Below are 23,925 nucleotides of genomic sequence, written 5' to 3'. Positions count from 1 at the left end.
GTTGTTGTTGGTCCATGAGGACTTCAATGCTATGGTGAACCCTGGGGGGGTGTCAGTTTTTGAACAGTACGGTTCCCTCCACTCCTCCTCTCATTTACAACACATTTTGTGTTTTAACCTCTAGGCCTGACCTTTCTAAAAAAAAGGTCTCTCCTGGAGAGCATGATCTTAATTGTACTCTCTTCCCTAGAGACTAATAAAATGTCATCCGCGTAGCCCTGTACAGGGTTGGGGGAGATTACATCATGGGGGGCACATCCACTTTATCCACTGATTGGTGGCAATTATAAATTTAACTGCGCTCCATGGACAGACAGTTTTGATGCCTATCTGTAGAGGTGTTGGCTGAGTTAGCTGTTTTCCACAGATTACTTGGATAAAGGAGCCCCTGTTAAAATGTTTCACTATATCAATGAATATCTGGGGCAGCTGTATTTCCTCCAGTGATTTAATCATGACATTGTGACTTAACGTTCCAAAAGCATCTCTGAAGTCAAGGAACACTGAGTACAGTTTACAAGACTCAAGCTTAAAGTCATCTATCCCAGTTTTAAGGCTAACATGTTTGTTCATACCCTGCCTGTTGATGTGATGTGAGCCTTCTGCTTGGTGGACAGGATGTTAGTATCCACCACACACACACATGCACGCACGCACGCACGCACGCATATGTATGTACATATGCATTTATGTATGCATGTATGCATGTATGTATGTATGTATGTATGTATGTATGTATTAATTAATTAATTAATTAATTCACTAATGTATTAACTTTTTTTGGGGGGGTGGGGGCTATCAAAGTGTCACAATTAAGCCTGCTGGTGAATCCAAACGCAGATGCACGTACAGGGAGGGAAACAACAAATGTGTTATTTATTGAACGATCATTTTTATCCCCATTAATGTATGTTGAGGCTGCGTATGCCCGGCTCTTGCACCTGCGAAGGACACTCCATTCGTGGCTCAAATTTGAACATCACAGCACATAGTAACCTAGTCAAACTGGTGCGATGGGCTCACGTTCTATTGACCGACAAAGTCACTGCTACACCGCTTCCTGTTGGAACCACACACTTACCCAGTCATTTTTTAGATATGTTGTTTGGGACCAAAGCGTTACAGTTGTCACGTCCGCTCCTCGGGCCGTGGACTTTGACTTTATTATTTAGCCCTTGACTACCCTTATACGGTATTGGACTCTTTAGGGCTGTTCTTTAGGCCTGTTTAGGCAATTGTTCTGTTATATCGTTGTAAATAAATAATTGTATTTCTGTTACTCTGTTGTTGCCTTTTGCCCTGATGTTGTGTACCTTTATTTTGTAGTATTGTTCTGTGCCTTCCTGTCTGCCTAGTTACTGTGCTCCTGCCTTGTCTCACCTCCCGGTGATTATTAGTTATCTCCTCCTGTGTCCTGTTAGTCCCTCTGCCTATTGTCTCTTGATTTGTCTGTTGATTGCACTTGTGTCCTGTTACCCCTGTGTCTATATATATGCCCCTGTTTATTCAGTTCCTTGTTAGGTCGTTGTTTAGTGTTAGTGTGTTGTGCTGTACTTAGGCTGAAAGCCATCTGTATTTATCCTCAGTTTTGTTCTAGCTTTGCCTGCCCCATTTTATAGGAAGTTCAAGTTTGTTTAATAAACCTCCTGAACTTAGATTCCTGCCGTTTGTCGTACTGCTTTTGGGTCCTCTGAACTCGCACCCTGACAACAGTAGATGATCGACCAACATAGCCATTGTTAGAGTCCCACCATTAGTGAGGCTAGAACTCAGCACCAGTCTACCACGGCGAAGCACATACTGTATCCCTCATTCACCAATCAATTCTCAAGCATTGAACACTTTTTTCCCCCCGTGGAGGGGTCAAGGGAGAAAGTCTAAATAGCTGAATCGCTCACCAAATCAGTGTATAGTCAAATTCAGGCTGCATGTTGGGCCTTTTCTCTGCACAATTTGCAATGAGCGTTTAAGTAACCTAAGGCGCGATTAACATTTTACACCAAATTAGCTGCTCACCCATTTATAGCAGTGGCATATAGAGTAAACTCTTTGAATTGATAATGCTGCGGCAAAGAGCCGAGCAACATGAGGCTGCTGCCTGCTTCAGCAGTCGGTGCCAGCTGATAAGCTAATGCTTACTGGCTATAATACTTTGTTGGTATTCCCAAAAAGAATTAATGCTACTTATATAAACATTAAACAGTTTTGCTAAGCTCTATCTTGTTGTAACCGAGGGATAACAGCATGTATTGTGACTCTGCTATCCGGTTTCTTTCTTCTTCTTTAATGCACTGCTTTGTTCGACCTCAATCAATCATGAAAAAAGCCAGGCCACTGTTATTACAGTTTCAAGTGATAATGATGCATCTACTGTGTGTACATGAGCCAACCGCTCTTGTCCTTTTGGATAAAGTCGAGGCAGTTCTAAATGTGAGAGGCAGTCATCTCATGCCACTCGAAAGAAAATGAGTCAATTGAAATAATTTTGTTCTCCAGGGCTTAAGAAGAAGTCAAGGCTTCATTCACTAAGATGAAGCCATTTGAATCATTACCTCATGGAACTGCCATGTCAGAGGAGTGCATTATGTGAATGCCTCTTTTTATGGAGGGGATAGTACCCCTATTTTTCTGAGCAAAATGTCTCACATGCTGCTTTTTCAAAATGGCTAATATCACCAGCCAATGTTGGGAGCATTACAAAGCTTGTGATATAATGTTGATTTGTCAGGACAGGTGGCACAAATCAAGGAGGGCGTTCATTTTGTGGGCATCAAAACAAGGACATTTAGCATTTAGTGGCATGAGCTGTGATTTGTCTATGTTTGTGGTGACATACAGACTAACGCTGTTCTAGACGGCTTTGCATTCGGCCACAATGTAAAAAGATGGAGCCTCTTCGATTGATACCTTTTTCTTTAGTGATCCTATTATACTTCTATTCTATGTGAAGATATATAGTTGTCTTTGACATGATACTGACCATGATACTGACATGATACTTACCATGATACTTACCATGATACTGACATACTGACATGATACTTACCATGATACTTACCATGATACTGACATGATACTTACCATGATACTTACCATGATACTGACCATGATAATGACATGATACTTACCATGATACTGGACAGTGTGACAGGCTTGACATTGACACAGTAGCCAGGCTGCCTTTTATTCTCCTATTCTGAATTGGCTAATGTTTTCTCCCGCTCTCCCGCTCCCGCTTTATATTTGTGTGACATGTATTAATTCATATCATATGTTATGAGAATGCTTGCCATGCCAATTAAGCACATTTGAATGAGAGAGAGAGAGCGTGCGAGAGAGAGAGAGAGAACAAAGCCTTTTGCGTTTCTTGAGGTTCCTTGGACCAGCGTTATTTCATTTCCACAATGGCCCCGTGAACAACCTCTCTGTATCTCTCTATCTCTCCATCTCTCCATCTCTCCATCTCTCTCTCTCTCTCTCTCTCTCTCTCTCTCTCTCTCTCTCTCTCTCTCTCTCTCTCTCTCTCTCTCTCTGCTAGACTTCGAGTTTTTTCAGATGTAATTTTCAGTAATCTCTCTTCCACGGATGCTGTGTGTGGTGAAGGCAGAATGATGAAAACAAATAAAAACGAGGAGCCATCATGTTCCAGGCAGAAGCTGGCGGGGTGATAATGGATGTGCTGCAATTATCACTCAACTCCTATGATGGGATTTTGTCCTCCAACCTGTTCCCCATCTTTAACAGCCTTTGCTTGGTGGAAACAACTTCTAAACCCAGGGAGCACTCTGCTTGTCTCTCGCTCCCTCTCAGTCTCCACCCATCTCTATCTCTATCTCTATCTCTATCTCTATCTCTCTATATATATATATATATATATATATATATATATATATATATATATCACTTTAGCTCAATCTAGCTCTTCCACTTATTATACATAGCACAGCGATATAAACATAAATTATATAAAGTTCCTCGGTTTAACAGCGCCCTCCAGTGTCCCCTTCAGCATCTTTACTTCACGGCTTGATTGAACGCTCCATTCTCATCTTTTGGTGTCATATTTTGTGTGAAATAGTTTATTTCTTTTTTAAGTAGCTGTGTAATGCAGGATAACAAACAGTGAGGTGGGCATTATTGAGAAATAATAACCGCCTCGACGTTCACTATCCCTTAAATAAATATTGTTGTCAGAAGCGTCCTCACTTTGAACATCTGCGCATGTCGAAGTCTCTGTTATTTATTTCCGTGTGCGTGTGCGTGTGTGTGTGTGTGTGTGTGTGTGTGTGTGTGTGTGTGTGTGTGTGTGTGTGTGTGTGCCGGTTTCATGTAGGCTAATCAATTTCCAACAAATTCCCAAACCTGTTGTTTTGGGGAGTGCTGGTTTAAATTCATTCAACGTCCTCCTGTGTGTTGGCTGGACAGGCGCTCCCCCCTAGCGAGCCGTTGATTGATTGATTGATGTACTTTATTTAGTAAGACATGAGAACATCAGTACATGGAAGTACAAATTCACAATACAAGGTCTACTAAACTGGAAGACTCGTTAAGCACTGAGCTTGTTTAAGATGAGATCCCCATGCACACAAATCATGATGACATACAGTATAAGAGACAGACAGATATACACACTACTATACAGAATGTCATACAATCAGCTTACAGGTTACTGGTATGAAGAGTGAAACAATGACGTATGACATGTCATGTGTAGACGGGTGGCAGTGTGAAGCAGGTCAGTCCCTTAGCCCTAGAATGTCTGTGATCTTACATACATTTCAAGTATTCCAAAATACACAGTCATAGATCGCTCTCGGAGCCCCACTGTGTAGTGGCGATCTGCGCGGCCATAAAAGTGCTCTAAACTCCGTCTGTACTCACCCAATAATTAATTCCTAAGAGTTGGAGTCATATTTTGTCCTCTAGTTTCATATCCATTTGAAAGTTCTGCCAGAAAACGTGTGTTTAGTCAAATATCTCCACTTTTTCACGAGTTGCACACGGACGACTTTCTGTAGGGAGCTAGGGGGGGCGACTTGAGTGATGGACCGTTTGGGTACATTCGGTCCGTCACTCAAGTCGCCCCCCCTAGCTCCCTACAGAGAGTCGTCCGTGTGCAACTCGTGAAAAAGTGGAGATATTTGACTAAACTCTTAGGAATTAATTATTGGGTGAGTACAGACGGAGTTTAGAGCACTTTTATGGCCGCGCAGATCGCCACTACACAGTGGGGCTCCGAGAGCGATCTATGACTGTGTATTTGGAATACTTGAAATGTATGTAAGATCACAGACATTCTAGGGCTAGTCAGTCCCTGTACGCCTGTGGGAGTTTTTTTTTTTTTGCGAGGTGAGGCATGTAGTTTAAAAACATAGCAGACCTACAAGCCACGACGCGTTGTCAGCTTGTAGGTCTGCTATTTTAGGAATAAAGTAAGCTCTATAGCCCCTCTTCTGTGGGCAGCAGACAAATAGCTGCATCAACAGTGAAAAGTTGTGAATCAGACTTTGTTTTAAACGCAAGCAGTACACCCAGAAACGTTATTGTGTGTGTGTGTGTGTGTGTGTGGGGGGGGGGGGGGGGGGGCTAATAAAGCGCAGAGGCTTTCGTTAATAACAAAATGATCTCAATCGCGAGGGAGACGACGCAAGTAGCACGGGTCCAAAAAATGGGATCCGAACCGAAACGGACCCGTGGATAATTGGAGCGGTCCGAACGGAACCGAGAAAACATTCTAAATTACTGGACCCGGCCCGAAACGGGACCGAGGAAAACTGGACCCGTTCCGAAACGAACCGAGGATAATCCAAATGTACTACACCCGGTCTGACCGGGTCTCTGACCCATACGTGCTGTAAATATTGTGAAAATAGCAGATCTACAAGCTCGCCAGGCGTTGGGAGCTCCATTGTGGTCTCGACCCACAGGTTGAGAACCACTGCATTAAAAGCTCCAAGCAAGTTACATGTCTAGTATGTTGTTGACCATGTATGTAATGTTTTTGGTTTAGTGTTAGGCTACTCCGTGGCGCGCGCACGCCTCATGCGCCTCATTGTTTATGATGCCCAAAATAACAGATCTGTAAGCTGTCGACACGACATGACGCAGCACGTTGTTAGCTTGTATGTCTGTTATTTTGGGTAGGTAGGCGACGCACATATGCATCGCAGCAATGTAATCTGGGTTTGAGAGGCTATAGATGTAAACTTAAAGTGTAGCTCTGTTCGGGATTATTGAACAAAGGTGGATGATGAAAGATAACGGGGGACAATAGTTAACTGCGTCACTTCAGTCTTCAGAGGAAACTATGGAGCTACTTCAGAGATGTTTACACACCCCTGGAATCCTTTAGAATGGTGGAAATAGAACAATAACAGCCAACGTGAGTACATAGACCTTCATTTCGCCGACTTAATATCGTCTGTCCCCGCAGATTATCCATAAACATGCTCCACAGTCACACAGACGACGTTCCAATTTCCAATCTTCCCGGTGGCTTTTTTTTTTTCGCCTGCTACAAAACCTCCAGAAGACTCGCCCCAAAACACACTCGCCCCCATTTTCTTGTATTCGTTTTACTTGAGGATAAGGTTAGAAATAAGTTTAGGGTTAGGCATAGTTTTACTGAGGTTAAGTTTAGGAATAAGGTTAGGTTTTGGCACCGTTTTACTGAGGTTACGTTTAGAAATAAGGTTAGGTTTAGGCATAGTAGGCTAGTTTACTGAGGTTACGTTGAATGCCAGGTGAATAGCCTACCGCCGGATTTGCCCGGGGCGACTGTGTTTTGGGGCGAGTGTTTTGGTATTTAACAGCAGTGCTGCACATGAGATTGGTTACGTATCAATCGGCTGTTAACATTAAACTGTGAGAGAACAGGCGATATGGATTTGGGAGCGTAATTACAATGCATTGGTCTCACTTTAAAACCGAAGGTTAAAGAGTATAGCCTATCTGTTATGAAAGAACACCCCCCCCCCCTAGGGAGGCACGGTGGCGCAGTCGGTAGCGCTGTCGCCTCACAGCTAGAAGGTCCTGGGTTCGATTCCCGCCGGGGGACGCTGTGGGCGCTGGGGGCGTGTCTTCTCCTCCGCGTCATCAGCGCCCATACCCTAGGTGGGGTTGGCGAAAGGGCCTACTCTGTGTGGAGTTTGCATGTTCTCCCCGTGTCTCCAAGGGTAGTTAATACCCTCACAAAAACATGTAGTAATCCTGGTCACTATACCGCCTCCCCCATGACAGCCGGGGCACCTGATGGAGGGGAAGTGAACTGGTTGGAATAACGTGTTCCTTCCACGCGCTACGTCCAACCAGGGAAACTTCCCCCTGTCAGGTGACCAGAAGGTCAGTTGGCTCTCATGCCTGAAGGAAGCATGAGCTCGGCTACTGTGGGGGACTGGTGTAATGCTGGTGTAGGGCTGGTGTAGCGCCCAGGATCACTTAGGAAATTGGCACCGGGTGAAAAAAATGGGTTACAAAAATCGCGGGATAAAAAATTTAGATAAAAAAAAGAAGAAAGAACACCCCCCCCGCCCCTTTGGCAAAAACTCCTTAAGAAAGGGCCGTTCGCCTCTCTGCTAGAAACATGAGACTGCCTGTCTCCCTGCCTTGGAAGGAATGCGCCTGTGACGTTGAATTGTGGGCGTTCACTCCCTAAATAGGTGGGCGGGGCTAAAGCCGCATTCTTGGAATTATTTTAAAAGTGTTTATAGAGACTGGGCGACTACGTCACCCGTCTAAAAAATGGACAAGAGAAGGAAAGAAAAAAGAAAAAGAAAAAAGCCATGTGTTACTTTGACGTGCAACGGTGTTGCGCACGAGAATAACTGACATACAAGCTCACAAAGAGTCACGGATTCGACTGCTGTGAGCTTGGAGGTCTGGGGTGCCCTAACACATGTACGAAAGACAAGATTCTGCCACGCGGCTCCTGATCCACTCCCATTCCATGGAAGTCTCCTTTTCACGCGACGCAACGTGGTAGAAGCGCAATATCACGTGACTACCATTGAAAATGAATTATAACCGGAATTTCCCTTATATATATATATATATATATCCTAAGCATTATTCCTCCACACTGGGAGCAAAACAGCATCTGAAAGTTTGATGGAATGCATTTTTACATTTACATTACGTGAGTGCAGTGACTTTTTGGTGTCGGCCTGCGAGCGCATACTGGTTCTTATCAGTGTGACATTGTCTGATAAGGCGTCTATAGCAATCACCAGCCAGGTTTCACCTACTGTACACTCACAATCCCACACAATCAGTCACGACTCACACCAGCTGGCACTCCATCAGTCACTCATCACCACTCAATCACACATGCCAAATGAGGGGAACAGGACAGGCAGAGGGTAAAACAGCCCACAACACGATAACACACAGTACCACTTAGGACCCTATAGGGCCATTACACAGACTCATTCATCAAACCCTCGGATAACCAAGGCTATGTTGGACTACATAACAAACAAACAAACAAACAAACAAACAAACACACATTTAGACATTATGACCTCTGAAGCAGATCTTGAAGCAAATCTAAAATGCAAAGCTGTAGTGTTTCAACAAATGTGTTCTTATTCCACCAAATCATCCAGTCATTGTTCACTGTGTTCAAAGCATTTTTCAGTCACATTCCTTCTGGTAGCATATTTCAGAACTGAAACTCAAATTTTCGCAGAATGTTTGCCCTCAGAATAGGTACTCTAGGGTTCATGTGACTAATAGGAAGAAGCACTGGGCTTTTTATTGTCTAGTAGTGAATAGTTTCTGTGCGTAAGTGTAGTCCCGGTTTTCCCCAAGGTGGCATACAGTATACATTTCCGGTTCAGTTCCCCATAGCTTTGCTTGATTGGTGCGGTAGCTAATTTAAACCGGAAACACATACTGTAATAGTGTATGTGGTTCTAGTTGCTGTTTTCACTCTGAGACCAATAAGGCACTGTATTCGTTAATCCATCATAGCTCCTACACTCTCATCCAAAATGATTTTTTATCCCATCTTTAAAACGAGTGGAAGTGATATCGGAAGTAACACATTTTACACAGGAATGTAATTGATATTGATATAGAAGCATACCCCACAAGGCATCCACATTGGAAAAATGTGTGCGCTCATTAACACTGTCAGCATGTATGTGTCAGCCCCACAGCATTATGCTCTGCACTGCATTGTAGAAATCAACATGTGATTGGTGGAGAAATAACAAGGACCTGGATGTAATGTGGTGGAAGACTTGTTTCTGGCAGTGGAGCGTAACGGTGTCCAATACGTCTCCTGCTGTCTCTTAATTCCACTTGAGTTAACGCTGTTCATGAGTTTTCTGGCAGCTGTATACACACTATCATCACAGTCTGAGTATGTGTGTGTGCACGTGCGTGCATGGGTGTGTGTGTGTGTGTGCGTACGTGCGTACATGAGAGTGTGCTTGGGCGTACCTGTACTGCACATGCCTGCCTGTTGCTTCATTGCTTCACATAATAGCAGTGATCTCTGTGTACGTGTGTGTGTACACATGCGTGTGCGTGTGTGTGCATGTGCCTGGCGGCTGAATAGTCCGGTAATGGCTCAGAGGACATGAGCAGAGTCCCAAATCGTCCCACCACAGTCCCACAGGGCTTCACCACAGAATAATGGAAGTGTCAGTCCAGACAGGGTCAAGAAGACTCTGTCTGGATTGCTGCTAACGTAATACACAGAGCGACACAAAACAACAAACAGCTACTCACAGTAACAAACAGCTAGTGCAGCTACACACAGTCACAACAAAAACATTTATTTTCTTTTTCTTTTTTAGGTCAGATTGTTTATGATGTCCATTTCTGTCTAGGACTTACATTGTGCCATATTCTGATGTCACTTTGATTATTATTTTGTAAGTCTCATCCAAGTATTTTAATCATTCAAATGAAACCAAATGACAGTTTCCCCCCGATTTCTCCCAGTTTTAATCGTTATGCCAATTCCCAAGTTACCCACAGATTTCACTTGCGTATTAAGGGCATGGCATTGTGAGAACAGGTGGGCCAGAGCACAAAGCAAGCAGGTTTGTATGTTGAAAACAAGGCTGCCACACTAACAGAAAACAGGCTTGAGCCCTGAGAAGTGTGCCCAATTAAGGTGATACACATAGTGAGCAAGTGCACAAGCAGGACAATGACCTCAATGGTTGGAACTGCTGACCCCTACTGGTTGGTCTGTGGGCTGGTTGAACCTGAAACCACATGCCTCTGATACACATGGAATCATTTTATTTTCACCTGCCAGTGAGGAGCCTCACTGTGCAAAAGACAGTGGTATATCTAATATAACTCTGCTATCCTCCTCACTGACTCTCAACAAAAACTGAGGGAGGGGTTTGCAGACATGGTGTGTGTGTGTGTGTGTGTGTGTGTGTGTGTGTGTGTGTGTGTGTGTGTGTGTGTGTGCGTGTGCGTGTGCGTGTGTGTGTGTGCTGTGTGCTGCCTTTCCTTCCACTCACTGGAGTGGGCGAGGGAGCTCCAATCTCATAGACATAATATGCTCTAAGTTCTCTCTCGCTCCGTCTGTGTCTCTAACGCTCTATCCTTTCTTTCTGACCATTGTCCTCCTCGCCACGGGTACAGTACAAATTTCAAGCTGAATAGGACAAACTGTGCTGATCTTAGGATCAGGGATAGTGGTTCGGGGGAACCACATTTCATCAATGGGTCCTTTCTGTGGAATGTCACAGAAGATCGGTGAGTGCACTTCTGCAGTCGCAAGACAGAACATGGTGTGCCAGACCATAAACCTAGATTAGCCAGCCACACTGTTCTGTTGTGTATACGACTGCTCTGTATCGGTTCAATAAAAACAGCATCTCCAAAAAAAAGAAAAAGTGGAAAGTCGAAGCAGAACAACCACAAACTACCATGTTTTTATTCTTCTTTACAATCTTCTCTTGCTCATTTCATCATCTTCAGTGTATCGGCAGGGAAAGCAAATGTTATATTCATGGAATAGGCCATCAAACGTGTCTGATTCCTGGGGTGCCTGGTGATTCAATAGGACACAGACCACCCAAATTTGAATCGTACTCCTTTAATGTCTCGGTCGCTATATGTACAGTATTTTTGCTCCTTTTATTTTGTATACTTTTATGTTTCCTGTGTCCAGTTTTTCCCAGCCTTTCCATGTGTTGATTGTCCACTGAGTTCACTTGTTGATTTTTTTGTTGGATTGTTTGTTTTCATAGCCTTTGTTCGTTGCCTGTGTTTCCAGCCTAGTATGTTTACCTGTGAGTACTGGACTGGAAGAATTAAACTTAGTTCAACTAGTCAACTCCCGGTTTTGCCTGTGTCTTCCTGCATTTAGTAGTAGAAATCCCTTGAAATGTGCACATGTCTCCCCTCTCTGTGTCCTTAGTTTCCTATCTCTTTACACTCATCCACCTAAATAAAGCTTAATAAACATATACATTTTCCTATCTCTCTCCATGAATAATAATAAAAAAAAGATACTGAATGGTGACCTCAAAGACAGGCAAAATGAAGAAAGGTGACACACACACACACACACACACACACACACACGCACACACGCACAGAGAGAGAGAGAGAGAGAGAGAGAGAGAGAGATGGTGTGGAACAGTGTTGATTTTGACAACAAATTTTGTTAGTTTTAGTCTTGTTTTAGTCGACTAAATGTCATAAGATTACAGTCGACTAAATGTCATAAGATTACAGTCGACTAAATGTCATAAGATTACAGACGACTAAATCTACAGTTTAGTCGACTAAAATGTATTTTGGTGGTGCCTTGATGGCGTCCAAATGGCAGATTTTACACTTGGTTGCATACTGAAAATAGCCGATCTACAAGCTTATAACGCGCCGCAGCGCGACGCGTTGTGAGCTTGTAGATCGGCTATTTTCAGAGCGCAACACCCGAGCGCAACCAAACATACAATGACTTGTCTTTTAGTTCTACTGGATCTCTTCTCCACTCGTCCCTCACTAACATTTTAGTCTAGTTTTATCTGTTGATGAAATTGTCAGTATATTTAGTCTTAGTTTTAGTAGCTTATTTTTTATTTCGTTTTTATTTCGTTTTTGTCAGTGAAAAAAGGTAGTCGACGAACATTTTTCGTCATAGTTTTAGTCGACGAAATCAACACTGGTGTGGAAGTGCAACTGCTCTCTCCAGGTCAGCACCATGGACAGCACAGAGACTGGCTTGGCACGCGTGGGAAGAGACTTCAGCACCATGGGCAGTGACACAGTTTCAGGTCTCAGCATGGTTTCTTCTGTATACTTTCGACAGTGGCAGTTTTATTCGGCTCATATCTCCATTCTTTTCTCTGTAACTGGCTTAAATTTGGAGCCCCTAATTTTTGTGAGGTATTAGTGCACATCCAGTATTCAGGCCATACAATTTTCACACTAACAGTGGGTGGGGTATCAGATGACACGTTGAATTGTCTTGTTAATGGTAAGAAATCTCTTCTTTATCATGTAGTATAGACATATATTTCATTGTCAGTAACATAAGTCAGTAAGTATATTGTGACTTGGGGATCATCTGTACCCTTTTCCACCCTGGTGGTGGGCCTTCCTGGGGAGAGTGTAGACAACCACATGCCTCCTTCAAAACAGATGGAGTCACCGTACCGCTTCTCTTCACCTGCCAACAAGGCATTTCATCAGAAGAGTGTAACAAGGTTCATGATATGTCTCTGCATTAATTAACTAAATAAATGAGATATAGTACAAGTGTAGAGAAAAGTAATTACGATACTGATCTGGGTCTGTGACAAACACTGATTTCATTGTTTATAATTAACACTGAATATTTCAACTATGGCATGTCATTAGCTTCAGCCTTGTTTACTCTGTTATGGCATGTCAGAATGTGTGCTATGAGAAATTGCTATTTGTTCTCATAAGCCACACACATGGACTATGCATCCACCCACACACACTATCACATGGACTATGCAACCACCCAAAGGGACTCTGATCATAGGATGCATGTGTACATGTATGTTGATACTGCTTAACGATCTCTGTCTTTATCGATACCAATACTTTTCTATTATTTGGTGGAAAGATGTGACAATTAGAAGTTGGAGATTGTTAAACATATGTCGGCCTATTATTAAATCATTGATAGGCCCTCCAAATAGTCTTCTATCAGACAGAATTGTTTACGTTTGATAAAATGTGCACAATATTGAAGAAACTGGTTTATGTTTCAGATCTTGTTCTACCGTGGAGGTAAGATTTGATGATGTCATATAGGCAATCACTCAGATCTACAAGCAGACAATGTGTCACACGAGTTGTTAGCTTGTAGATCTATTAGATTGGAAGATGTCATTGCAAGGCAACGCTGAATCAGAGCTACAAACTAACAGCAATGTGTGGCTTTGTTCTTTTTGGGTGCAACACATCAACCATCTACTACGAAGTATGCTTTGGGGTTTTACCTGATGTGATTTATTGATTGATTGATTTATTGATTGATTGATTGATTGATTGATGTCTTTATTGATCATTCAATAAAATCATATGTCACATACATACATCTGTAACAAACCTCTGACCCACCATAATCAACAGGATAACGCAAAAAAAACTCACAGCTTGTTTACATTGCAGTCCTTTAGTTTGAGTTGTGTATGATAACATGTAGTGTGGTGCTGTTGGGTGCATGAGACGCATGAGTTGCTTTGATATTGACAATGTGTTAAACTGAATTAAAAAACTTTATTTGACCATTTGGGCAACAGTGATTTTGCCAGTTTGCCATTGGAATAATAATTCAGATGATTTCATGTGATGTGGCCAATTTAGTAATCAGGTCAATTTAGTAATCAGGTACTATGCCAATTATGGTGAGATAAACTGGGTCCATGATTAATAAGTATGCATGACAGTGGATCCTTGAAATGACTGGACTGCGCGTGTCCTATTCCAAGCCTGTCAAAACACACACACATCCAATTAAAAGATATAAAAAGTCTGCATGTATTGCTGTGGTTCGTGTGTGTGTGTCTGTGTGTCTGTGTGTGTGTGTGTGTGTGTGTGTGTGTGTGTGTGTGTGTGTGTGTGTGTGTGTGTGTGTGTGTGTGTGTGTGTGTGTGTGTGTGTGTGTGTGTGTGTGTGTGTGTGTGTGTGTGTGTGTGTGTGTGTAAAAAACGGTATATGCTGCTTTTTGCTTATTATAATAATATTATATGCTTAATCTGCAGAGCATGTTACATTTTACTGCACACACTTGTATTAATGAGTGATGAATGACACTCTTGAATCTACTTTGCCTCTTTGTCTGTCTGCATAGTTTATTTCTTTGTTTGCTTGTTTGTTTGACCATGACTAAGTCTTCAAAACCATGACAAACAACACCCCAAATGAATGCCACAGGAGCTTCATTGGCTATGACAGCCTCACAGGGGAAATGAATGAAGTTACGTCATTACAGAGGACAGGAATACAGGAATACACACCAAAAATAGATATGGCATTTTCACTAGGTGGCATTTAAAATTAAAAAAGGCTTCTGTGATGACAGCTGACACTGCAATGATGGTGTGTCTTTCAACAGTGCGACATTACTCAGCTTGTTAGTTTTTCTTGTTATATTCTCTCTCTCTCTCTCTCTCTCTCTCTCTCTCTCTCTCTCTCTCTCTCTCTCTCTCTCTCTCTCTCTCTCTCTCTCTCTCTCTCTCTCTCTCTCTCTCTCTCTCTCTCTTTCTCTCTCTCCCTCTCATTGTATTTGCCCTAGCTTGCGATGTTCTAAATGCAGGTATGGTTTTGCATTTGACAAAGACTTCCTAAGTGATATATGGGTTTGTATTTTTGTTTAGCTTCTCCTTTTGCTTCCTCTGCAGGATTCATGCTTTGGAAAGCACCACAGGTTCACTGCATTTTCTTTGAACAATTTGAATCAACAGAGGATGATACTTGCCTCGCACGCACACACACACACACGTTTGTGCATATGTGTGTGAGTATGTCTATGTGTGTTAAAAGTGCTACAAATGTCAGTTACAATTTGGAGTGATAAGAGTGTGAGTGAGTGTGCAGTATATTTTCCCAGCACACAGTCACACACTGCTACCTCAGCACACACACACACACCACACCCCAAAACAAGGAACTGAACTCTAATTGGATCCCCAAAGTCCTTCACAAAAGGGAACATTCAATTTGAGGGCTTTAACACCTAAAAGTTTTTAATTAATTATTTTTAATTTATTGTAAGAGTTCTGTTTTGTTATTTTTCATATAGCAGCACTGCTATTGTTTATTTGTTTATTGTTCTTTAGTCAGGGCAATACAATTGTCAACTGTCCAACTCATTACACACTCCTTGTGAGTTATTCAAGGTAAGCACTCCTTGGTCTGACTTTATTTGCACTTTATATGCTACCACTATGACACATTATTAGTACATTTAAAGGCATGTCTTACCATTTTTATGCGGATTATATCCAATTGTATTATTCTTTTAACACTGACAGCCCTGCTGATTTTAATTTGAATGTATTATGGGAGTGTATGTCAGCCATTAAGGCATGGACGTCAAACAACTTCCTCCAGCTAAAACTGAGGAGCTTATTGTTTCCCCTGACAGCATTGTTCCTACGGTGGTTGATTGTATTGGGTCCCTCAAAGATCCCTAATGTGCGCTCCAATCTCAGAAACATTGGCGTTCATTTTGATCAGTCCATGCACCTTGACACACACATCAAATCAGTAAGTAAGCACATTGCAAACCCTGAGTTAGATATGATCATCCATGCCTTTGTCTCCTCAGGCTTGGACTATTGCAATTCACTTTTCACCTGCCTCAGTAAAACAACCAACAAGCTGCAGCCAGATTTTTAACCAGGTCCAGCAGAAGGTCCCACACCACTCCAGTCCTGGCCTCTTTGCACTGGCTTCCTGTTAATTTCAAGGTCCTGCGGTGCTCACTTATATAGCTCTGCAGGGTCAGGCCCCGGACTACTTACCTCACCTGCTCCCATGTTGCGTGCCCAGCAGGGCCCTACGGTCTGCTGAACAGGGTCGGTTAGAAGTTCCCCATACCAAACTAAAAACAAAAGGTGGCAAAGCCTTTGGAATGCTCTTCCACACGTCTTGAGAGCTGCAGCCTCTGTTCGATATTTTTAAGAATAACCTTAAAACGCTACATTTGAACAAGTGTTTGCGGATGTTACATGATTTTATTTCCATGCTTGTGGTTGCTGTCCTGCTTGAGATTAATTGTACAGCCTTTTTCTCCTTTAATATCTTGTTTTGTTTTTAATCTCACTGTATGTAAAGCACTGAAAGCTCTCTGTGAGAAGTGCTATATAAATAAAATATACTTACTTACTTACTTACTTACCTGAACCCAAGGTAATTACAAAGAAGGTACGGTCATCTACGTCATTTTCGCTATCCAGCAATTGCAGCCGGCATATTTGTCACACTGGGACACTGGGAAGCAAACTGCAGCTGAGAAATTGGTGGAATACATTAGAGTTAATGAAAGCCAGATGGACCGCTATTTCTGAACGACTGCGGCCAATGTAAAATACTCTGCCCAGGAAGATAAAAGAATACATATCACACGTTGTTTTCTGATGTGTTGCTTTTCGATGTGTACACTGTATAATTTTATTGAGGTATCTAAAGAGTACTTTTCTGAACGTGCCAAGGTATCGCAAGACTGTCGGCCATTGACCAGAAACGATACATGGCGCTGTTTAGATGCCTCAATAAAATTATGATGCACATCAACAAACAAATGATTAGAAAACAACCTGTGATATGTCTTATTTTATATTCCTCAACCAATTAACTGACAGAACTTCCGTATCCAGTTTGCCTCCCATGCGCGTCAATGGCCCGTGGACTGACCCTACCTTCTTCTATCATAGCCTTGCCTGAACCCAGGAAGACGTTGGCGCCCCTGTTCTTGCCATCAGGGTGGGACGGGGGCGTTACAGAAGGAAGGAAGGAAGAAAGAAAGAAAGAAAGAAAGAAAGAAAGAAAAGTTAGGAAACGATTGAAGAGGGGATGGAAGGAAGCTAATTATGGAACGGCCGGGGCTGCCCTAGTGAAAGAGGATAGATGTGAATGGCTATGGAGAGGGGGGAGGGGAGGTGGTGGTGGTGGTGGTGAGATTGAGAGATTGGGCTGAAATGAAAGCGTCTGTAAAGTGAACTGAGGGGGAAATGAAAAGGGATTGAATGGTGGGGGTGGTGGTGAGGTGGTGAGGAGCGGGCAGGCAGGGGTTTGTGAAGGATGGGGACAAAAGAGAGAAGATGAGCGATGGAAATCATTGGGGTCCCACATTGTGCCCACAGCCTTTCACTATAAGGAGAATAGAGAGAGTGCCGGAGTCGGGGAGAGGAGAGAAAAATGTAAATACATATATGTTTTGTGGAATGACTTGGGAATAACTTATGGCAGATAATGGGAGATGGCATTAGCCACCGATGGCAATGCTTCTTGTCAAACTGCTCTTGATGAAGAAAACCTTGTTGTTTCATGTGGTTACTTTGTCTCCTTCACTTGTTCCTGTGTGCATATTCATATACTGTATATATAGGCAAAAGCCTGGAACAAGGTGCGTGATTCCCATGTCAAAAGAGAGCGTTATTATTAAGTGCTATCTAGCTTCACATCGGTCTGTATATAGTTGTCAATCAAAATGCAATGGAAAAGCAGAGCCGATACTTGGGTTCTACGAGGTTGGCCTGTTGATTCATGCCATTTTGCATTGCCTGCATGCACTAAGATCCCTGTGCTGCCATTTAACATTTTGACAAGCATTCAGACGCATCTTTTTCCACCAACCACGTTTTGACAGCTTATCATAGCCTGTCATTCCCCTTTCTCTGTCTCTCTCTCTCTCTCTCTCTCTCACGCTTACTCTCATGTCATGTATAATGAGTGCTCATTCATGAATGCAGTTCATGCACGGGGGGTAAAGCGAACACCCACACCTGCCCTTTATATAACAGCTGGCGCTATACTGCAGCATGGTGCGATGGACTTTGCTCTATCAAAGCCATGGCAGAAATGAGGGTGGGAGTTGCTTCATTAAGTCACTCCATTAAGTCCCCCTTGATCGCTTGAGCTTCATGTTTCGCCAAGAGCTGCTGCAGAACTTTCAGTTCATTGTGTGCGTGTGCGTGTGCGTGTGCGTGTGCGTGCGCGCGTGATGCCCCATATTGTTTTCATCAGCCAATAAGCAGACTAAACGATGTTACACTATGATGTCATGACTCCGGCTACCGGCCTCTCAACTCTATATCTGTCTTTCTCACTTTCTCACTCACTCTCCATCTTTCTCACTCTGCCTATTGTGTAAGAATGAAAATAGGCCAGGAGGTAAGAGAAGAGACTCAATCGATTTTTTTTTTTAAATCGATCAATACATGGGCACAGGCTAGAATGAATTGAGTTAGGTTATGATCATCTAATGGAAAGAATTTCTCCCCTTGACCTCTCCGCTTGCCAATTCCACTTCCATATCCCTCCATTGATATTAAACAACAGTGGCTCCCACGATCGTACTGCAAAACAATAAAGACAGAAAGGGGAAGCCTTAACTGGATTCAACAGCTGGGGTCAGGGAGCGATGTCGTTTACTCTCTTACAAGCAACTGCGAATGTGTGCTCATGAAAACATAATGAAAATGAGTTTGACTACTAATAGCTTACATTAAGGAATACACATTTGCTCAGATTATGATATCCATAATTAATGTAGTGACTTCTTCACCCTAAAACACATCTGATTCCACTGTCTGCATGTCTTTCATTCTAGGCAGGCATGCTTATTGTTTACCCTATTTTACGTTTTAAGCACTTTAAACACTCTGACTACTATTTGTAATGCTTGAAATGTAATTTGTGTATGTATTCAAAATGTGAAAAATATGTGAATTACACCATTAACATCTTCAATAATCTGCAAAAAACAACACATTTCACATTAAAGAGTGTGTGTGTGTGTGTGTGTGTGTGTGTGTGTGTGTGTGTGTGTGTGTGTGTGTGTGTGTGTGTGTGTGTGTGTGTGTGTGTGTGTGTGTGTGTGTGTGTGCGTGCGTGCGTGCGTGCGTGCGTGCGTGCGTGCGTGCGTGCGTGCGTGCGTGCGTGCGTGCGTGCGTGCGTGCGTGCGTGCGTGCGTGCGTGCGTGCGTGCGTGCGTGCGTGCGTGCGTGCGTGCGTGCGTGCGTGCGTGCGTGCGTGCGTGCGTGCGTGCGTGCGCATTCTACCTTTTGTGTTCTAGGTTCACAGATGACTGAGTTCACCTGATGATGTGGGCAGCTTTCCTCTGCACACAAGGAGCACTCTCACCTCCTTGACATCCAACTTTTCCATTGTTCCATTACAATATGCTTTTTTGGCATTTCTGTAAATAAATTCACTATTTTGCCTATAACCGTATCCCTCCTTTTGTTGCAGCTTTTGAGCTAGATGTACCATAATTGGGCCTCGTCCAGGACTAATTAACTCATTATTTTGTCTATGTGAGGTTTGTGTTTGTGTATTCACATGATTTTTGCACATACTGTACTACATTGTGTGTAACCTAGTTTCTTCAGGGGGGTAAGATTAATAATGTTTATTGCTTGAGTTGCACTGTCTCATGTTAGGGTGGCAGTATTGTTAATGCTATTTATATTATACTGTGTAGCCTGAAATAGTTGTGGGAACTATCAGCCAATGATCTGTAAGTTCTGATTGCATATTTCAGAAAGAAAGAAGACATTAACCACCATTTAGTTTTTACAGATGAATGATTGGTCTCCTGAAAATAAAATATTAGAAGATGAAAACATTATAATTCAGTGAAAACCCCTCATAGTGATCACATCTTTCAAATTGATTACTATAAGTGGATGATTATTGTAACCAAATTCAAATAAATAAAACATCTAATGTTTTCTCTCTTTTTAAGTGGTTCAAAACAGCCAATGGAAACTTTACAAAATGTTCCCTCACAGGTTTGTTGCCTATAAGCTGTGTCAGTCAACTCAGTCCCGGGTTTCCACAAGGTGCATTTTCCAATAGCTTCGTTTGATTGGCTCAACAACACACTTCAACTGGATGTGAAAGGGTCCGCGTTTCACATTTAAACCTGCTGCCGAGCCAATCAAACAAAGCTATGGGAAATGCTTCTGGAACCCAGGGACTAGAGTTATTCACAGAGCCTATTATTCTGCCTATTCCCTCACCAAGGCTCATTATCAATCGACTTGATGAGGGTGGCTTCACCCATAGGTCATGTCTCCAAGCACATTTATTTTCTATCTCCATCACTAGCAGCCATGATTGTGTGAGTGTGACTCTTGGGAGCCAAGAATCATTCTGTAATAGGCCTATTGTACATGTTTTATGTCCCAGCCTAAGGGTCACTATGTGTAACAAAAAAACTTGACTCCCTCCTTCCCAGTCCCCAAACAGCAAGTGCACACAAGTTTAACCTATCATAGAGGAAACCAAAACTAGAAATATCTTACCAATTATAAACTAATAAAAACAGAACAAATAGTAACAAAAACAACTAGAAAAAGTGCTCCTCGGAGCACAGGTCTCTTCCAGGTCAGGTAGGTTATTGTGGCCTCCTGGTGGCGCTGTAATAGGCCAATGTGAAAAGGGTGCCATTTCTTCTAAGGCCTTCACGGCAATATGACACTGCATTCATGATTTGAGGTATTTGTTCCAAAAACGTGTTTTGCTAAATTAGATCTGCTGGTGGCGCTATAACATACCAATGTGAAAAGGGTGGCATTTCTTCCTCGCCCTAGTGGGAATATGCGTGCAAAATGTCACTGAAATTGCATGCTGCGTTCATGATTTGAGGCATTTTGTTCAAAACAAACCAATCTTGCAAATTTGGAAGACAATCTTAGGCAACCAGGATGGAATATGGGAAATCGGACAAATCCGTGTTGATCACATGACTATAGAGATACTGTGTACCGATTTGTGTGATGTTTGGACAAAATCTGTAGTAGTATCAAAAAATGTGTTTTGCACTAATCGGCCAACTGGTGGCACTATAACAGGCCAATCTGAAAGAGTGTGTGTGAAAAGTTTTGCAGTGACCGGGCCAACGCTGCCGGAGATCAGCTGGTCACAGACAGAAGGACGGACACACGGACGGACACACGGACACACGGACGGACAGGGTGGAAAACATACTCTCTCGCCATGCCTTTCGGCCTGGCGGAGAGAATAATTTTAGATATGTTTGATTTATGAAAAATATTGTTATGTTTTATGTTTTATAATACAAAATAGTATAGGAAGTATAAAAATCACACCCAGTGTGAAGTGAGCGGTGTTATTTAAGGTCATCACAGTGGTGTGCGTGGTGCTATTTATAGGTTATTAGTTTCATCATTCGTCTCGCTAGCCAATCACAGTACTGACTGAGCAAAGGGTGTGAATAGAGTCAGCCAATCATAGTACAGCGAAAGACAAATTTTCATGACGGTCCCAAACCCACTTATAGGAGCGGCTACACCACTCAAAAGGGATATTTACTCGCGACTCAGTGTTTGGAGAAACACTGTGCTTCCAAATAAGGAATGATTCTGATTGTATCATGGAGCACCTTTGGTAACGGTTTGTGTTTGTTATGTGACGCCGGACCAGAACTCTGCTCACACTATAAAACACTGCTCAGCCCAAAAGTACTGTCTCAGTGGATGTTTTCAGCAGAAGAGTGAACCCTGCTAGAAGAGAGAGATAAAGAAGAGGAGAGAGCTTGACAGTTGAGAAGAGAGAGAAAATGAGGCACCTCATGGGTGTGGCCTTTGCAGCCTCTTTCATTCTGCTGGTGATAGGATGTCAAGTGAATGTCGATGAACGCCAGGTGTCTGGAGCCCGCCCTACGCCCCAACGCCTCATCAACCATGAGAGACCACCGTCCTGGAGAAACTGGCCCAGTCGTCGGTTCTATCCGAATGAACACCGCTTCATCCTTGTGAGCGAGCCAGAACAACGTCAACAACAGGAGCCTGTCAATGAATGCCAGATGTCTGCAGCCAGCCTAGGACATGTCTCTCCAGGACCACCATACTTTGTTGAGTATCCGCATGAATACCACTTCATCGTGGACGAGCCAGAACAATGTCAACAACGGGAGCCTCTCGTGGTTGTGATCGTCCCGGTGCATCCCGGCGACAGGGCCAGTCGTGACACCATTCGCAGGATGTGGGGAGGTGACACCCAAAGCCCTGTGTTGGGCCAACGGGTGAGCTTGTTTTTCCTGATGGGACTGCCGACGGGAGAGAGGGCAGAAGAGGTCAAATGGCAAGTGCTGGAGGAGAGCAGAGAACACCGGGACCTGCTGCAGAGCGACTTCGTGGACACCTACAATAACCTGACGATCAAAACGATGGTCATGATGGAATGGCTGGACTCTCGCTGCCCCATGGCCTCTTACGCAATGAAGATCGATACAGACATGTTCCTTAACGTCCACAACTTGGTCGACATGCTGTTGAGTGCTCCGAAGGACAGCTATATGACTGGACTTGTGGCACCTCGGGGTAAAGTTATAAGAGACAAGGATTCAAAATGGTTCCTACCTTGTGATGCTTTCGCTGAGTCACATTACCCACCGTTTGCAAGGGGACCGGGCTACGTTTTTTCCTTAGACCTGCCAAGAAAGTTCCTGGAAGCCTCCAGGCACGTTGACGCTGTTTACCTGGAGGACGTTTATGTAGGGCTCCTCATGAAACACCTGGGTATCCCACTCACCTACCTCCCATTCCCAAGCAGGAATCTGTTGTATTAGGTTGTATGCGTTATCCGACATGCAACCCACTTGCGACAGAATCCTAAAATCGAAGCTTGATAAAGAAGTGGCCAAGTCCACACCCAGGCACCGAGCTGCGACCTATTGCCGTTTACACAGCAATGGACTAGGGTTGCAACTGTTAATCAAACTAATCGATTTCATCAATTATAAAACATAATTAATAATCGGTAATTTGATTTAAAAATATAATTGATCAATCAATCCCTATTTTGGGTATTATAGGTGAAAAGTAGAAAGAAAAAAATCGAATAGTGAAAATAGCCAATCTTCAAGCTTACAATGCGTTCCGTTGTGACATTGTAGATCTGCAATTTTCACTATTTTAGCATGACACCGTAAGTGGTTAATGGATTTGTTGATATAATTATATATATATATTCTTTTAAACTTACCTTTCTCGATTATTCGATTCATGGACAAAGTCATGTTAGAATAATCTCGCTAAGGAAGTAATGGATGGTTGCAGCCCTAAACTGGACAGTGACAGGCGGTCAGGCCTGGATTAACGAACGTACAAGCTCACGGGGCAGCAGCCTGGGGGCCTGAAGCTCCAGGGGGCCCGGGCACCAAACCCCTGGCAGCACCAATCAACAACGTTTGTTTTTTTTTCCCAATCCCGTGCCAGCATTGTGCCTTTCCTTTACGTGCGTGCATTTATCTGCAGTACCTGTATTATTAATTATTGGCTCTTTTTGACTACAATAACTAAGTCATAATAATAATAAACTTTATATAGCACCTTTCATGACATGAATGCAGCTCAAAGTGCTTTACAGAGCAGAAAACAAAAAATTATTGAGCAGAAGTGCTTTACAGAAAAGCAGTAATACTTTAACATTAACGCAAAAAGAGGGGCAAAAACAACATTAAAACCATTTAAAATAATGGCAAAAAATATGGGCATTAATGTAATGGCCAAAACAAAAAGGCAGTGAATCAAGCAAAACAGTGATGATTTGAAGCATTTTGTTCAAAAAAATTATTTTGCTAAATTAGACCTGCTGGTGGCTATAACAGGCCAATGTTAAAAGGGTGGCATTTGCTCCTCAACATGGTGTGAATGTGTGTGCAAAGTTTGACCGCAATCGGACGCTGCGTTCATGATTTGCTGCATTTTGTTCA

The 23,925-nt window shown here is 42.9% G+C and overlaps 1 protein-coding gene across 1 annotated transcript; it reads left to right on the top strand.

Annotated features, from left to right (window-relative positions):
• Window positions 1–21,780: 21,780 nt before the first annotated feature.
• On the top strand, window positions 21,781–22,779 carry LOC308080499 (beta-1,3-galactosyltransferase 2-like; the record flags this gene model as incomplete). The annotated part of the gene is made up of 1 exon (XM_080422395.1): window positions 21,781–22,779. One exon carries the CDS (start codon window positions 21,781–21,783, stop codon window positions 22,777–22,779), a length of 999 nt encoding a protein of 332 aa, XP_080278521.1.
• Between the last annotated feature and the right edge of the window lie 1,146 nt (window positions 22,780–23,925).

Source organism: Gymnoscopelus braueri (assembly GCF_963280865.1).
Source record: "Gymnoscopelus braueri genome assembly, chromosome: 24".
NCBI classification, from domain to species: domain Eukaryota; kingdom Metazoa; phylum Chordata; class Actinopteri; order Myctophiformes; family Myctophidae; genus Gymnoscopelus; species Gymnoscopelus braueri.
Note: the sequence above shows the minus strand (reverse complement) of the source record. Positions and strands in the feature narration are given on the sequence as shown.